At 40.0% G+C, this 17370-nt stretch overlaps 1 protein-coding gene across 1 annotated transcript in view; it reads left to right on the top strand.

Annotated features, from left to right (window-relative positions):
- Window positions 1-17370, top strand: part of CNTNAP2 (contactin associated protein 2) — a gene marked incomplete at its 3' end in the record, with an annotated part of 1137334 nt that overhangs the window by 681422 nt on the left and 438542 nt on the right. Inside the window, exon 10 of the mRNA XM_080338877.1 lies at window positions 1767-1938. Coding sequence (XP_080195003.1) covers window positions 1767-1938 — 172 coding nt within the window. The remainder of the gene's footprint in view (window positions 1-1766; window positions 1939-17370) is intronic.

The following is a 17370-nucleotide window of genomic DNA, read 5'->3' as shown; positions in this document are numbered from 1 at the left end:
ATTTTGGTGGGGGGCAGTTGGTCCAATGAGGTTATTATGCACTAGTTAGGCAATTGGGGTTTTTCTTCTCCATCTGATGTATATTAGTGTGAAGGGGTATTTGTTTTGGTCATAGTAGTTTATAGTTCCCTGCGATAGTGTCACAATTTTGCTCTGAATGTGATATGACCTCATGACTAGTCTTTCCCTAATTGCTTGAAATACCTGTCAGAACTAACTTTTAGCGTGGTCACAGCTTAATTATTATAACATCTTTGATTAATTCTGTGGTGCCACCACTGAACTCTGGAGCTACCAGCAGTCATTTTAGCTGAAGGGCAAGACTGTTATAGAAGATTTTAAAGCCCATTACTGACTGTATGAATGTTCTGGCAAAGCCTTTCAGTCAAAATGGGTCTAAATTATATTATGGGGAAGACTTAAGTGTATCTTTTTCTTTCTCTTTTCAGTAACAGGTGCTCCATTAAGCTGTATCTGTTCCCAAACCCCCGTAGCTTGTTTCTGCCCTCTACTCACTGTCCTCTCTTTAAGCCAATCCAACTATTTGTGTGACACATGATAAACTGTATTCAGAAACAGACTTTAAAATGACATTCAGTCCTTTTTCCTGCTGCTGTTCAAACAATATGAGTTTGATAATCTGTTATTCCTCTGTCTCCACAAATAGCTGCTTCCATGCTATTGAAGAAAGCAGCAAGGCACTGCTGATGGCAAGTTCAGTAGGAAAGAGGGAGGAGTGGGAGCTGTAGAATCTCTCTTAGCTACCAGAGCAAATGTGTGTGATTTTTTTACCCTTGTCAGTCAAGAACTGCTTGGTTAGTCATCTTCCTAGCTGAAATCGGCAAAACCATTATGGATTTTTCAGAATTTTTACCTTCTTTACCAGTAAACTGTTGTTAGCGCCTCTCCCTTCCTGCTCTCATCTTAAACAGATTGTCTAAATTGTTTTCTTGAAGCGTTTTCAGGGACTTCATTGTTAAAGATTTATAAGTAGTGAATGAGGCCCTTCACCGTCGTATCAAGGACATTTTTCTCAAGTAAATTGACACATTCACTTCTGAAGGACATTCAGTTAAACAATTACATACAAACATCCTCTGTCTTCCTGCCTTTTAGCCTAGGTTGAGACACTAATTCATTCTCATCTCTTACAAACTACCTTCAGAAAGACAGGCAAATGAACATATTCAGAGCAAAAATGAAAATGCTACAGAATGTCCTCAGATTCCTCAGAAGTGGCCAGGACATTAGCTTTTAGGGCTAGTTTTAAGTTTGCAGAAAGTTTCCAGCACAAGTATTCATTGCTCAGGAAGCCTATTTCTAGAAAAGCTGAACTGGAAATGCACTTCATAGAATACATGGAATACATTTTTCTCAGAAAAAGAAATGAGAAATGAGAATGTGATTCCTAAAATATAGCAAGGAGATGAATGCTTTCCCTATTCCCTTAATCTTTGTATGAAGAGAGAAGTAATGAAAAACAGCAATAGAGGGCTGTGGGAGGAAAAATGTAGCAGACGACTTCCTTCTCGTAGACAAAAATTAATGAAAGAATCATGGGCTGTACTAGATAAATTCTTGCTGGTAGTTGCCGGTGACTTAAATCAATAAGATTGCAATGTAATCTAATAACTACATAATATTTCCTTCCCACCTTGCATTTTTCTTCTCCCATCTAGAAAATATGTATTTTCCTGTGAAAAAATACTGGCTTGAGTAATAGTCTATGAAGTTAATAATGATCTTTTTTTTCTGCTGCTCTACAGGGTTTCCTATACAGATGAATGAGTCAGATCACTCGCTATTTCAGCATTCATTTCAAGGATGCATGCAGTTTATTCACGTGGATGATCAACTGGTGGATTTGCATGCAGTGGAGCAAGGCCAGCTGGGAAGCTTTGCCAATGTCACCATTGACATGTGTGCCATTATTGACAGGTAAGTTGTGGAGACATCACTTATACTCTGATACACTGATACATGTCCTGCATATTCTGAAAATATACAGTGATACAGAAAAGGTGGTTCTGAGACTGCCAGGCATCATGTCAAGTCAGTTCTGCCTTTTTAGCAGTGGGAACCATGCTTAGATGATATAGATGATCGCTTTAAGTCATAGATTGTGCAAGGTGCAGTGGAAAGCATACCTCTGATCTACTCAGTCTCAGGCAGAGGAGGAGGTCAAAAGCTCAAGTCAAAATCAGCCCATGGGTCAATAATATGGCTGCTTTGAATAGAGGGAACTCTCCTGAAAAGTCACACATTTTGTCTGTATCTTACATGACTGTTATGGAGATCTTTTGTAACTAGAAGTTGTGCTTCCTGGCTTCAGTGACTTCTGGCTTCACTGAATTCCTAAGAGAACTGAAGGTCCACATGTTTGCACAACTATGCATGTATTTAGTTGGGGTTTTTTTCCCCAACTGAGAAGAGTAATTCAATATGATGGCAGGCTTTGGCTTTGAGACCCACCTTTTCAACCACTTACCTGTGTTAATTTCTGTTACTCTTGACTAATAGTTTCTTCTTTGTTGCATAAAAGAAAGTACTAGGAAAGATGGGGAAAGAGCAAGTAGGCCAGCTCCTGCATGCAGGCAGCCTGGCTTCTCATGAAAATTTCCTACATATTAAACCCATTGCAAATCTGCTGGAAAGCTAAAAATGGCTTTTCAGAATTCTGCTTTGAAAGAACCAAAGATTACAGGATCAGAGAACCCCAGAATAATTAAAGTAACGAGCAACCACTGGAGTTCGTGTGGTCCAAGCCCCACTCAGTGCAGGGCCAGCTTCAAAGCTACATCAGGTTGCTCAGGGCCATGTCCAGTCAAGTTTTGAGTATCTCCAAGAATGGAGATTCCACAGGGTGAGTGACTCTGGATATCATTAGCAAAGATCTGCATAGCTGTGGTAAAGAAATGCATGTGCTTTTGATTTCCTACTGTAAGTTAAGAGAATCTCAGATAAATGTGACTTTGAAAAAATGAAATGTGGCCTAGAGCTTGGGTCTGGCAAAATGCCCTCTCTTCCTGAAATGTAGACATCAGCTTGCACTAATCAATTTGTTGTGAGTTGACTGTGGCCATAGACTTGTCTGGTGTGGGATATTCCTACAATCAGTTTGGGTTAGCTGTCCCAGCTGTGTCCTCTCGTAACCTCTTGCCTGTCTCCATCCTCCTTGCTCTTATAGGGGAGGGTGTGGAGAGAAAACCTTGATGTTGTGCATGCCCTGTTTAACAGCAGCTAAATCACCGGTGTGTTACCAACTGTGCCACAACTGGTAAGCACAGTGCCATAAGGGCTGCTATTAAGAAGGTTAACTTAGTAACATCATCCCAGTCAGATCCACTATACCATTTCAGTAATGTCAGTGTTAAGGATCATGCTTTGTGGTGTACCAGTGAGTTGTTCTGGCACCTCAGGCCTCTTCAGATTGCGGCTTCTCATGGACCTGCTCAGGGTTGAAGCCACAGTAGAAAGAAAAAGCGAAGAGCTGTTGTTACAGGGATGAAATTTTTCTGTTTCCTCACATTAAACTGAAATCGAAAAAGCCTCCTGTGGTTAGTATTTAGTTTGAATTAGTTTGAGTTGCTTAGTTTTATTTTGAATATTTGGTTTTGGAAATGTAAACTGACTTGGAAGAAAGGATGTGAAGATACATCTAATTAACTCTCTGCTTTTTCCCAAGTGAATAAATCTAAGCTTATGTGATAGTTTGTATTGATCCTACTTATGCCAGTGCCCATTAGAAATAATTCCATCATCATAGTGAACTTAATTATAATTTGGCTTTCGCAATGTATTACAATGTAATTACAATTAACTTGCAATATAAGTTAATTAGAATCAGAGCTTTACAATGCATTTTTGAAAAACAGGACATAAAGCTTCCTATAAGTCAGGAAGATTACTTTTGAAGTGAACTTCACATAGAAGTTACTAGTCATAAGGTATTTTTGATAACATATAATAATATATATTCAAACATTTCATATAATATAATATAATGCCATATGCCATGCATGATATTATATGAAACATCTTTTACTATATTAAAATATTATTATGCTTTATATATTTAGCATGTATTATAGGTTAGATTTATTACAACAATTGTATTAATAATATATTTTAATGTTTATGTATGTCTGTTTTCTTTACATGAGAAAATATATTCTCACTCTGTTTCTCTCTTCTGCCAACTTAGACCCTGATACCATCCTCATGATATCAATTGAAAATATATGTCTTATATTCATGCTTTCCAAGCATTTGAAGATTGTATTGCAAGCAGAGTAACAATTATGTAATCATAGGAAATTAGAACAGTATCCAAATAATTTTCTTAGGTTTGGTGTGGTTTTTTTTTTTTAAGGATCAACATGTAAACTAGTTTGTTGATTTCCCATGATCAAGTTTACTTATTTGTAGTTTGGACTTTAAAACAAACCCTTTCACTAAGTAATAATGCCAAGATTAAGATCTGACTGTATTTTCACAGCTGTCTTATTAGCACCTATTAATATTCTGTTACAATATGCCACTGTATATAACATTTTTATGTGGCTTTCTTTTAAAGGGTCCAGGTACCATATGTGCTGTATATTAGCTTAATTTAATTTCCTTTGAAACGGGAATGTGCTTGTGGCTGTGATACTGGGATTCCTCCTGCTTTTTTTAGCTTGTTTGGCTCTGAATCATAAAGGCTTTGGTCATCATCAGCATGGAAATGCTTTCCTAGCCACACTTCAGTGAAGATCCCCACTGGGCAAAAAGATCAGCTGTCACATTGAATCATTCTTACTGCAGACTTCAGCCATTTGGTTGGGGGAAAAAAACTATAGCTGTAAACAGCAGCATTTTTCATAGTTAGCAAGAGCAGATAGCAAGGAGGGGACAGTATTCTCTATAAGAACATGACAAAAGGTACTGAAGGTGGCAAGTTCTCATGTTGCACCCACATGGAGGTAAGTGCTTCCAAAGTCCCAGGTTCTGCTAAGTGAAACACCTGCCCTGTGTGGAAAGGGTTTCTGCATTTTAGTTCCAGTATTTTTTTAAGATGTCAGGAGAATAGTCACGTTAGAGTGTTACACTTGTATTTGGGAGATAGTACCTTTTTATTTTCAGTCTTCTCCTCCCCACATGAGCATTTTGCTATTGCAAAGACTACAAGCTGAGATCTTATTCAAAGGGAACACCAAAACCAAGAAATATTCTCTTTTTACCAGTGGCCAAACAGTATAAATGCATATAAGTTTAGGCAGGTATATATATAGTAATTACAGGCAGTTAAAATGCTACTGAGAAAAAATAATCATCCCTGTTTCTGTATCTTAGTTAACCTTAAGTGTATTAGCAATGAAAGTTGCATTGTTGTCACAGTGATCAACATGCTGTGCTGCTTGTAACAGCACAGGTCCCTGTACACCTCCTTTACTTATCATTAGCAAACTAACTTGTTGTTACAGTCCAGATGGTACAGTTGTACTTTAGGATTTTAGCACGGGACATTGAACAGGATTTATTACTCACAACTAATTTATCCCAGCAGTCTCAGAGAATTCTAAAGCTTGCCTGACTTTGTTGTGGATAGAATTAACGATTTTAATCACAAAATCACAATTATTTCAAAATATAGTGCCCAATCTGTTGTTGTAGATTATACAGAACATATGCCAATTTTAACGAGAATCTCTGTGTAGCATAAGAGGTGAAATGAGAGAAAGGGGGAAAAAGCAGTACCAAGAGTTTTCATGCAGCTGCTTCTAGTGTTTTATGAATGTGTAAACTGTGTGATTCCCTCTGTAACACAGTGAGATGAGTTAGATGCCAATTTTCTATAAAATTTCACATTGAAGAATTAATGTAAGTAATCAGATATGTGGCACAGAACATTTCTGGGTGATTATTGCTCACCTGCTGTGGTGATGCACTGTGCATGACCGAGTGCCAGCATTCAGCTTTAATCCCATAGAGCCACATTCTCTAGAATATGTGATTGCCAATCAAAATTTGAAATAATTAATTTAAATAACAAAACATAGCAAGCGTACTGGTGCATGAAAGTGGCCACACTGTCACGGACAGCAAGACAGAATGTATTTGAAATTAAAGTTAATCATTGCAAGTAGTTCTAAAATTCTTCACTTCTGGCTCCTTAAATAGACTTTAGGCTTCTGACCTTGCTCTCTGCCAGTTCAGTGGTGAGGCAGACAGCGAGAAGTAAGACAGACATCTTCCTGTGGTTCTCTGCATAAGAAGCAGATGATATACCAGCATCCAGACTGGAAGCAAAATGCTTTAAAGTTGAGTTGTTCCCAATACAAGTCCACAAAAAGGACGTAAAATAGAAATGGAGAAGAGCTGAAACCATACTGTGATTTCAGCCTGCAGACGTTCCTGGCCATACGGCTGGAAGCCACTTCCTATGTGTAGATTCTCCCTTCCATCCCCTCTGCCTCTCCTTCCACTTCCCTCCCCTCCCAAGTGCGTTTACTTCATAAGCCATTTCAGTCCAAAAAGGTGACTTTGTAGACACAGGTTATAGCTCAGATGACGGTGACAGTACTTTTAATACTGTGGCACTTGTGCCTTATGTACCACAGTGTGACAAGTACCATATTAGTTAACACAGATGAATAGACAGCTGGAAACTCTACAGAGCTGGCCATAAAAGAAGAATGGTTTAATTACCTTTCTCTTCATAGTATATCTTGGTTTTATGCAACAGATCAAACGAATTGTGTTTTCCCATGTATTCACAAACTTTCTCCCTTGCATGCAGCTGGAAAATTTTGGATAACTTGCAAAACTTAACAAAGAATGAGTCCAATGAGAATTAAAGTATATGTTGTTTTAGAAATAAGATACTGACATAGTGATAGTTGCTTGACTGAAGATGTCTATGCAGCACTTCGGTATCCTCAGCAAATTGTCTAGACCTTCCAGGTGTCATTAGTAGGAAGGGAGCTTTCCAAGACAGCAACACAAGTGCTGGATTTTTTAAATAAGCTTGTGAGCCCACAGGCTAGTCAAGTACTATGAGCTGGTTTTAGCACTTCGGATCAATGTTACTTAGGGATTTTATGTATTTTGGTCATGATAATAGCATGGACTTTATAATAAACTTTCATCAGAAAAGTATTTTTCACTTGATTCTTCTTTATCTAAGATCACCCTACTCCTTTTTGATCTTGCAAAAGTGACATAATCTTATGTCAGTTGGAGCTGTGCCACATCCTTGAGTTCTACAGTAATGGAAAATCAAGTTTTTGAAAGACAAAAATGCCCATTCAAGGTCATTATAAAACAATTTAAGCTGCACGTGGAAATAATATTTAACATTCATTATGATTCAAATAGTAATAATTCTTTGCAAAAAATGATTAAGTAAAGTCTGAAATAGACAAAGAAAAGGAAGGGCACCGTTGCTGCTGTTAGTAAGGGGGTCATTTTATGGAATGCTTATTGCATTACTTGTGTTGGTAAAGCTAGGAAAATACCTTGAGGAAGAAAAAAACCAGTAGTTTTGTTCAGAGGTTTTGTATTCATCACCATTGCAATCTGTCTAAATATAGGTGAGTGGAATACATTGAAGTATTGCTTGCTTAAATGCTAAAACATCTTAATTTACATAGTTTGAAACACAAATATGTTCAGGGAACCAAAAAGTGAAGTGAATGTAAGTGTTCTTCCATGGAAGGGGTGAGAGAAACAAGATATTTACTTTATTTTCTGTAGTTTTCATCAAGGACTGTAATAACCTTAGAGTCTGGGTGATGCAGCTTAAAAACTGCAAAAAGAGAAAATGATGCTGATTAGATCGTGGAAACTTCCACAAAATTTATGCTGCTCAAATAATTTTCTAGAGCAAGTGGATTATTTGTTCATGATAAATACTTGTTCTTTCTAAAACAAAAACAAAGAGAGTAAATATTTAGGTGTATTTCTCAAGAGGGGGAGCACATAAAGCAGGGTTTGGGACAACCTGAGAGCTAATAGGAGTGGTCTCTGGGCTGTAGGGTTGCTTTCGGCTGTGACCTGAGAGAAGAGTAACAATACAAGGCTTGTTTGCCTTGGGCAACGACACATCAGGGCTGCTCAGCAGCTGTGCCCAGTGCCGAGGCCACCAAGGGCAGGGACAGGTCCCTGGGCCTCCTGAGCACAGACGCTGCCTCCGGGACAGCACAAGGGTGAGCAGGGCTACACAGCGGGGTGCCCGTCACCCCCATGTCACAGTGTCACTACCTGGCAACGTAGGAGTCACAATGCCCTGTGGTAGGATAGAAGGGAGCATCCTCCTGTGTCCTGCCAGAGCTGGCTCTGGGGCAGCCTGAAGACATCCCAGAGGAATTTACTTGAGGAGACGGCAGAATTACTTGGAGCAAGCTGAGGGAGAAAGACAGAGGCTGCACGAGGCTGATGGAGGTTTCTCTGCTGCAAGGCCAGCTCCTGGCAGGGCAACCTTAAAAACCCATCTTTTGGATGGGAATACTGATTCAGCCTTTGGGAAACAGACACCAGCTCCTCATGAGGTAAGAAGAAGCACCCATTCCTGGAGGTTCCTGAGGCTATCAGGCCTTTTCAGATGGAGAACAGTGGCAAGAGCAAGGGAATGCCTTCTTGAAGAGCATTTGAGGAGCACTGCAGAGTTTGCTGTCCTCATCCCCTGTCAAACCAGGGGCAGGAGCCGTAAGAAATAGGATTCAAAGATGTTGCCAGGGGACCCCAGTGCTTTGGAGCACCCACTGGTACCCTGCCAAATGTGGGAAGGATTCTTGCCCCAAGACCAATCAAGCTGGGGACATCTGGCCACTCCCAGAAGCCCCTGAGATGGCTCCACGTTGAGGGAGAATAGGACTTGAGCATCTGTCTCCTGGGAGGCATGACCAGCCAGTGGGATGAGGAAGCAGGTCTTGCTCACGTGCTCAGGGAACAGCCGATCGCCAGCACTGAGGTCAGGAAGGAATTTTCCCCCAGGGCAGACTGGCACTGGTCCCCAGGGGTTTTTTGCCTTCCTCTGCAGCACTGAGCATGACCCCTTGTCAGAGCTCCTCTGGTCCTTTTTGGCTTGATTGCTGCCTGCTGCTCATGCACCACAGAGATGGCCTCTCATGTCCTGCAGCTGGAGGAAGGAAGGGTTTTTTTTCCCCCATGGTGCACTAGCAAGTGTCCCTGGGGGCACTTTGCCTTGCTCTGTAGCACTGAGCACAGCCCCTTGTCAGGGTTCCTCTGGGCCCTTTTTGCTCAGCTCCTGCCTGCTGCTGTTGCACCTCCAAGGCTCCACTCATGCCCTAGTGCTCTTGGGCTCACTTTCCCAGTGCAAGTTTGTAGCAGGAGTGAGCTCTGCTCTTCCCTGGGCTTCATTTCCCAAGGGTTCTTGCTTATGCAAAACAGCCTGGGCTCTCAAGAGCTTCAGGCTTGCTGCACCACTCGGAGATGTCGCAACTGCAGGGCAGGCATGAGAACGCTTGTAATGCATCACTGGCCAAGAAACACAGTTTTGGAAGTCAAAAAGTGTGCTAGTCATCAATATGTGTCCTACATTGGAAAATACTCCATAATGACATGCACCTTATTTGTGTGTCATCAGTAGCAATCCTCATTCTTCGAGTTCTCCCTCTTCAGAAAACAGGGACTGCTCGGCCTGTATTCCTGCTGCTGCTTTCTGTTGCTCTGTGGCTTTTCTTTGCCAGACTGCAAGGGATGTTTTTTCAAGCGAAACCGAAGTACACATGTACACTGTGTTAATGTTTATGAGCATTGGCTCTGAAACAGATTCAGGAACAGAAAATCAGACCAAATCTGGTTACCTTTCTGAAATGTGTCCTTGAAAGTGTTTTTGGAGGTGAAAAACCCCTAGCATTTCAGGTAAATAATAGTCTATTATTCAACTCATGACAAGCACATAATAGAATAGAATAGAATAGAATAGAATAGAATAGAATAGAATAGAATAGAATAGAATTACTAATTAAGTTGGAAGAGACCTACAATGATCACCTAGTCCAACTGCCTGACCACTTCAGTGATGACCAAAAGCTAAAGCATGGCATTGAGGGCATTGTCCAAATGCCTCTTGAACACTGGCTGGCTTGGGGCATCCACCACCCCATAGGAAACTTGGTCCAAGGTTTGGCTACCCTCTCCATAAAAAAATGTATCTTCATGTCAAGGCCAAACCTCCCCTGATGGACATGGCTTTGAGCCATTCCCAGGCATTCTGGCACTGCGTACCCAGGAGCAGAGCTCAGCACCTCCCCTCTCCACTTCTCCTCCTCAGGAAGCTGGAGAGAGCAATGAGGTTGCCCCTCAGCCTCCTTCTCTCCAAACCAGACAAATGCCGAGTCCTCAGCCATTTCTCACAGGACATGCCTTCCAATCCTTTTTCTAGCTTTGCTGCCCTCCTCTGGACACATCCTGTTTACGCGGTGGAGCCCAGTTTATGGGATTGCATTCCCATACTGTGATCCCCCATAATATGGGAATGCAATTAGTACAGCTGTAGTGGTTTATTTCAGGACATGCTCTTTCTGCATGCATTTGCTTTGTAGGGCCCTTGGAAAGGGGGAGAGCATGGTGTGAAGCATAGCTAAAAACATAGGTTTTAGCTTCTAAATTTCATGTAGTTTGAAACCCTTGCTACTTACAGGCTGTCTTTTTCCTAAAAGCCCTTTTTAAAAGGACAGGGGTCCCTCCTGGCAAGGCACCTTGTCTCAAGCCTCCCTCTGCCTGCTGATCCATCAGATCCACATTTGGACACATGCAAGGGCCTGTCTCATCACACTGAGCTTGCATCAGAATGTTGAGATTCTTTAACTGCACAGACACAGTCTGGCAGCTCTTTTAACTCATTGCAGCAGTTTTGCAAATTACCAAGTGGGTGCTAGAAGACTATTTTTCAATTTCTATTATTAATTTAAAAAAACCAAACAGTGAAGTTCTTTTGGGTCTGAGTAATATCATCAGCAATTTCAGCAGTATCTTCAAGAGCTAACAATTCTTCCTAGATTTCTCTAGGTAGTTATACACAGAAGGAGACTGAATTATCATACTTGGAAGGCGAAGTGCATGATTGTACATTCCCCTTCCATATTCATCATAGATAATTTTAATCTCTCAGCTGACACAGGAGAGCATGCAGTTGATTCAGAGACATTCGAGATTGACTGCTGATCAAATCCACTTACTCTTCTTTATTCCTAAGAAGTCCTGCCTGAGTCACCCTTCGGTAGTGGCTGGGCAAACTTTATTTTTTAACCCTTTCAGCTTCAAATCTGATGACCTACTTCAGCCAGCATGGCTGTGAGTCAATGCATTGCCCAGGCACATGCTGGGAAGCTCCACATTACAGACTTTATGTCCAGTACATGAGAGAGGAGGTGTTACTGTCACAGAAGCACATATTTACCTACATTTACCAATCTGGTAAGATTAGTCGTCCAAGGATTTGAAGAAAAGTTGGTCAGCAGTGGAAAACTATGAAAGTTTTGATTTAAATAAAACATTACAAGCTGCTTTTGAAGAACCTCTACTTTTTTGCTGTCTGCTACCACATCACTGGTATAGGAACAGTGTTAGAGAATCAACAGCTTAATCAAATGGAGTAATCTATATAGAATTTATGAAAGTCATGACCAAAATCTTTGTGTGGAAATTAATTTCTTCTTTTGTCTTAAATGGATTAGTTTACTCAGGGAACTTGCTTGAACGTACAGCTTGTATTACATTCATGTCTAATTATTATTTTATTTGTATCCTACTGTGGGGAAGATGCAAGCACTGAGCAGATATCCACAAAGCTCTCTCTTGGACATGAAATTTATACTCTCACAAGACTAGATGGTAAATATTGACCCGATCCCATAGTAGCACTGTTGAGACAGTAACTTCCTGGTTACTCACCTGAATTTTGAAGCCATACTGCTTTGATGACTCTCCCAAGTTGTTCATCACTTTGTGCTTCTCATCGGTTCATAACTGAAAAAGATAATAAGTTATGCAGATTGCTTATTTTTATGATCAAGGTATCCTTCTGAATCATCATTGGAATTCTTTTTAATTAAGCTATCACTATATGATCATTCTCAGTAAGTATTTAAAATGGATTGTCATCTCAGCTTTAAAGTTTACTAAAATTTTAACCAATGAAAAATTATAATGTTGTTTCATGAGCGGTCCAGAGAATCACAGAATGTCCTGAATTGCAAGGGACCCACAAGGATCATCGAGTCCAACTCTTGTCCCTGCATATGACCACCCCACAGTTCACACCATGTGTCCATGGGTGTTGTCCAGTCTCTTCTTGAACACTGTCACGCTTGGGGCCGTGACATCTCCCTGGAGAGCCTGTTCCAGTGCTCCACCACCCTCTGTGTGAAGAACCTTTTCCTAATGTCCAACCTGAAGCTCCCCTGGCACATCTTCCTGCCATTCCCTCAGGTTCTGTAATTGGTTGTCTGCCCCTTCTTTTCCCCTTGTGAGGAAGCTGTAGGCTGTGATGAGGTCTCCTCTTAGTCTTCTTTTTTCCCAATGAACAAACCAAGTGACTTTAGCTGCTCCTCATACAGCTTCCCCTCTAAACCTTTAACCAACTTCATGGCCCTCTTCTGGACACTCTCTAGTAGCTTTATATCCTTTTTATCCTGTGTTGCCCAGAACTGCACACAGAGCTCCAGGTGGGGCTGCATCAGTGCAGAGCAGAGCGGGACAATCACCTCCCTCGCCCGGCTGGCAATGCTGTGCTTGGTGCACCCAGGACACGGTTGCCCCTCTTGGCTGCCAGGGCACACTGCTGGCTCATGTTCAACTTGCCATTGACCGGAACCCACAGATCCCTCTCCATGGAGCTGCTTTCCAGCCTCTCGTCCCCTAGTCTGTGCGTACAGCCAGGGTCACTGTGTCCCAGGTGCAAAATCCAGCACTTGACCTTCTTAAACTTCACGTGATTGGTGATTGCCCAGTTCTCCAGTTTGTCCAGATCCCTCTGCAAGGCCTCTCTGCACTTGAGAGTGTTGACAGCTCCCCCCAGTTTTGTGTCATCAACAAACTTACTAAGCAATCCCTCAAGTCCTGAGTCTAAGTAATTTATAAAGACATTGGAGAGTGCTGGCCCTAAGATGGATCCCTGAGGAACCCCACTAGTGACTGTTTGCCAGCCTGAAATTATTCAATTTACTAGAACCCTTTGAGCCCGGCCCATCAGCCAGTTGCTTACCCACTGCATTGTGTGTTTATCCAGCTGTATGCTGGACATCTTGTCCAGGAGGATACTATGAGAGACAGAATCAAAGGCTTTACTGAAATCCAAAAGGATCACATTGACAGGCTTCCTTTGGTCAACCAGATGAGTAACCTTGTCATAGAACAAAATTAAGTTTGCTAAGCAGGACTTTCCCCTCATGAACCGAGTCTTACTGTCCATGGTACTACTGTTGCTTTTAGCCTTCAAATAAGCCTTAGATTTCAAATAAGACTAAAATTGCATCATCCTCTCATTTGCATTTGTGTTTATTAAATATGGATCTCTCAGATATTAGTATTATTTCTTCTACTCTTTGTTTTTCTGCTAAAAGAAAATGGATAGTCACAATCCAGACAGACTGTCTTTGTATTTGGTTTTTATAATACGTAATAGATATGACACAATGCTATAATAAGCAATTACAACATATGTTTAAAAAATTTTCAGAGACTAGAAGCAAAACAATTGTAGACATCTTGTTGTGTGCAGTACAACCATTATTATGACCTGTTTTAGGAGTGTAGCTCTGAATTTGTAATCAGGTATCAAGCTGTGAATAAATTCAACCAGTTCATTAAAAGCATTTGACTCTAAAACTGGGGGAAAGACAGCCCTGTTAGATTGCTAGCATTTCCACTGGGTCTGTTAGCAAGAGGTGTTGTTGAAACCATAGAATAACCATTTCATAACCTGGCAATAGCTTTCTGTAGTAGTAATTTTGACCAAATGCCTGTCTTAGTAAATGTTGGGTCCATCTCTTGTTCATACAGTTAAGCAATAAAATCTCCAGAGTAAGTAGTTTGTCTTGTCTAAAACACTGGTACACATAACGACTGGTAGCTATTTCCGGATGGTGTTTGACTTTTAGCACAAATGGGCTTGCTGTAGAGTTCCTGATGGATTTAGATTCTTTTTTTCAGGAATCATATTTTTTGAAACTAGTATATTGAGCTTTCTCATGCAGAATATTCATACTGGTGATAGTCGTAAGAAATTGAGTTATAAGACGGATAGATTAGAAGTAGTCATGTAATAATTTTAAGTTGTTTTTTAACGCTTGGAAAAAATGATAGTGATAACTATGAAATCACTGGAAATGGATAGTAACAATAATAATGCCTAGATATGTGCTTTAGGCTTAATGCTGTTTCTGTATCCCTCCAGCTTCCTTTCCTCAAGAAGAAATGCTTATGTGGTTGTTCCTGAATTTCTGCTGGTAGTGAGTCTTTGCTAGTGCTTAGACTTGTTTGAAAAATGACTGTCTATCCATTGACAAAGGTATTATTCCATGTTCAATCACATATTTCTCCAAGATACTGGTTTCTCAGATCTTTTCAGAACATCAGAGATCTGCCTAATAATAAAACAAATGGGATCAAATCTATTTCTTCTACTAGCACATTAAACAAAACAGATTCACCTTACCTGTTTTATGCTTTTCTGTAGCCAGAAACATTAAAATTTCTGAGGATCCTGGTGTTTCTGTTTTGTTTATTGTGACATCTTCCTTTAAAGGAAATGCAGCTAGAGAAAGACTAGGACCTAGGTTCTTTACAGGATTTACATCTGATGATGTCCACTAACCTTTGTGGGAATAGGATGCACAGTCACAAGGCAGGTACTTGAATTCTGTGTAACATAAGTAGATAGACATAAGCATTGAAGAGTGGAACTAATCACAGCCAAAATACCAAGCAGTTTATTGTGAAGATTGCAGGTGAAATTTATGGCCTAGAAATATCTCAAATGAGAACATACCTCTGTATAATAATGAGAGGAGAAATGAATATACAGTCCCTGCTTCCAACAGTGCTTATGTATTTTATCCCACAACTGAATGCATAAATGACACTGTACTTAGACACATTACATAATTAGTTGGTAGACCCAGCAGCGTTTAGCGGCAGTCTAAGTGAAGAAAGGCCCAGTTTTCCCATTGCTTCTTATGTAAATTTTAGGTGGTGAAGCAGCCAGATGGTGTTTTTCTGTATAACTTACACTGTCAGCACATAAATGGTTTTGGGGTCACATGGTGGTTGATCAAGATGACACATAAACTTTGAGATTGAACAAGGCTTTGAACTTTGCCTCTCCAGTTCCAGATCAAGCTTGTTTTCCAGCGAAGTCAGTCATCCTTTCTACATTATGTTAAATAGATTCAAAGCTATTGCACAGGAAGTTTACGGTTATAATTATGCACTTCAATATTTGTGAGTCTGCAGATTTCTGTTGTGCATGAAGTTAGAGGCAGGTGGCAATTCTTGCTGAAAAATTGAGTTAAAACCTAACCATTTTTTTTTCTGAGAAGTCGGAAAGAATAAAACTCCTTGGAGGAATTTGTGTCAGATGGTACTTGCTTAATCCTTGATGCCTTCCTGGAAGGATAGTTTAAATGAACTAACTAATACAATCCTGTAGTTTTCAGTAAACAGGTCTTCATTCACTCCCTGTAAATGTCACCAATAGATTAGATTATATTAGCTGTTTTTAAAGAAGAAGATGCAGAAAAGAAATTAATATTGAATAGATGTCTAGATTAGGAAAGATATGAATAGGTTTGGATTTCACCAGAAGGAAAATACTTGATCTGTGCAGTAAATGTGTTATATTTTTTCTGGTATAATATAAAAAAGATTAAGTACATATAAGGACAGGTCTTACCTGAGTGATCCCCAAAGCAATTAAATTATTTTTACAAGACCTATCAATTCAGAGGAATGCTTAGCGGAACAATCTCTCATTTATAACTGTAGAATAAATGTATTTGATATTTGCTGTTTCTAAGACTTTTTAGGCTGTGAAGTCTATGTATCACAAAAAAAAAAAAAAAAAAAAAAAGCCATAGCTGTAACTTTGTTTTCCCCAGAAACAGACCAAAAAATTTAAAACATTTAAAATATTTTATCATAAATTATATTAACGTACATAATAAGAGCTCTGAACAAGAGAATTCTGTATTAGAAGATCCTCAGTGAAACCAAAACCAGTGTGATTATTTAGCACCTCTGAAATCCCCGCCACGTCTTTATTTAAGTGAGTGTCCAAGTGTGATCTTCAGCCATATCTGTGGTAAGAACCAGTTTGGTGATCAATTTTCAGACTGGCAGCAGGGGAAGCAGCATAGCATGTAAGGCTCCTCAGCTCCTTCTTTCCCTTTCAGTTGACTATGGTGGGAGCAACAGGTACCAGTTCTGTCTCAGAGTATCTACCCATACAAACAGAAATGTCTGCCTGCTTAGGCTCTATTAATTGCCAATGTGGTTGTCCTTTTCTAGTTGCTAAATAATTTGTCCTCTCAGGAAAATGTAGAAGCCCTTCAGAATAATCTCACAGGCCAGGTTCTGCCCACAGGCTGGAAGTTGGACTGTGCTCTATGTAGGATACGCTACACTAACTGCACACCTAATTTGGCCAAATTTGTCTGAAATCAGGACATCTATTAAAAATAAAAAACCTGTATCAGTGTAAACTAGCCAAAGCAGAAGGAAAGCCAAGGAAATCTATGCATAATAGATGGTTTGTTGCTAGGTTTAGGGCAATGGAAATAGACTATCATACCAGCTGCCTACTTTCCGATTTCTAGGAAAAGCATACGTATGATGCCTATACATTTTACATTGGCAGCAATTTTGGTGTTTCTTTCAGCAGAAGAATCAATAAATTCCTGTTTTAGAAACAATGCTGGTGAGTAAGAAAGTAAGTGTTCCAGCATCAATTAAATACAACATTTTTATGCTTGGGTGGCCAAAAAGAAGAGATTTCAAACTCATGGTATGTCAGTGCCTAGAGACGAAAAACACTGTGTGTTTGTAATTGTGCCTGGGATTTGAAAGCCTTTACAACTGCTTGCAGGGGTCCTTACATCAAGAATTTAAACTGAACTGACGTGATATAACAAAAGGAGATATTTTCTCTTAAGTATTACAGACTTCAGACCTGTAGAGATATTTTTTGTGCCCTGAAAAAAAAATACATTTCTTACTTCTTGAAAAGATAATTGTTGCTTGTACATTTGTTGCGTTTATCTGTTGCCATTCATTCAGCCAGTGACATGTACATTTTTCTGTCATTAAGATACGTTTCATTGTTAAGACAGACTTGTTAGAGGACAGCAGTTATTTCACTTCAGC

Source organism: Nesoenas mayeri (genome assembly GCF_963082525.1).
Source record: "Nesoenas mayeri genome assembly, chromosome: 2".
NCBI classification, from domain to species: Eukaryota; Metazoa; Chordata; class Aves; order Columbiformes; family Columbidae; genus Nesoenas; species Nesoenas mayeri.
This window is presented reverse-complemented; position numbering and strand designations above follow the sequence as displayed.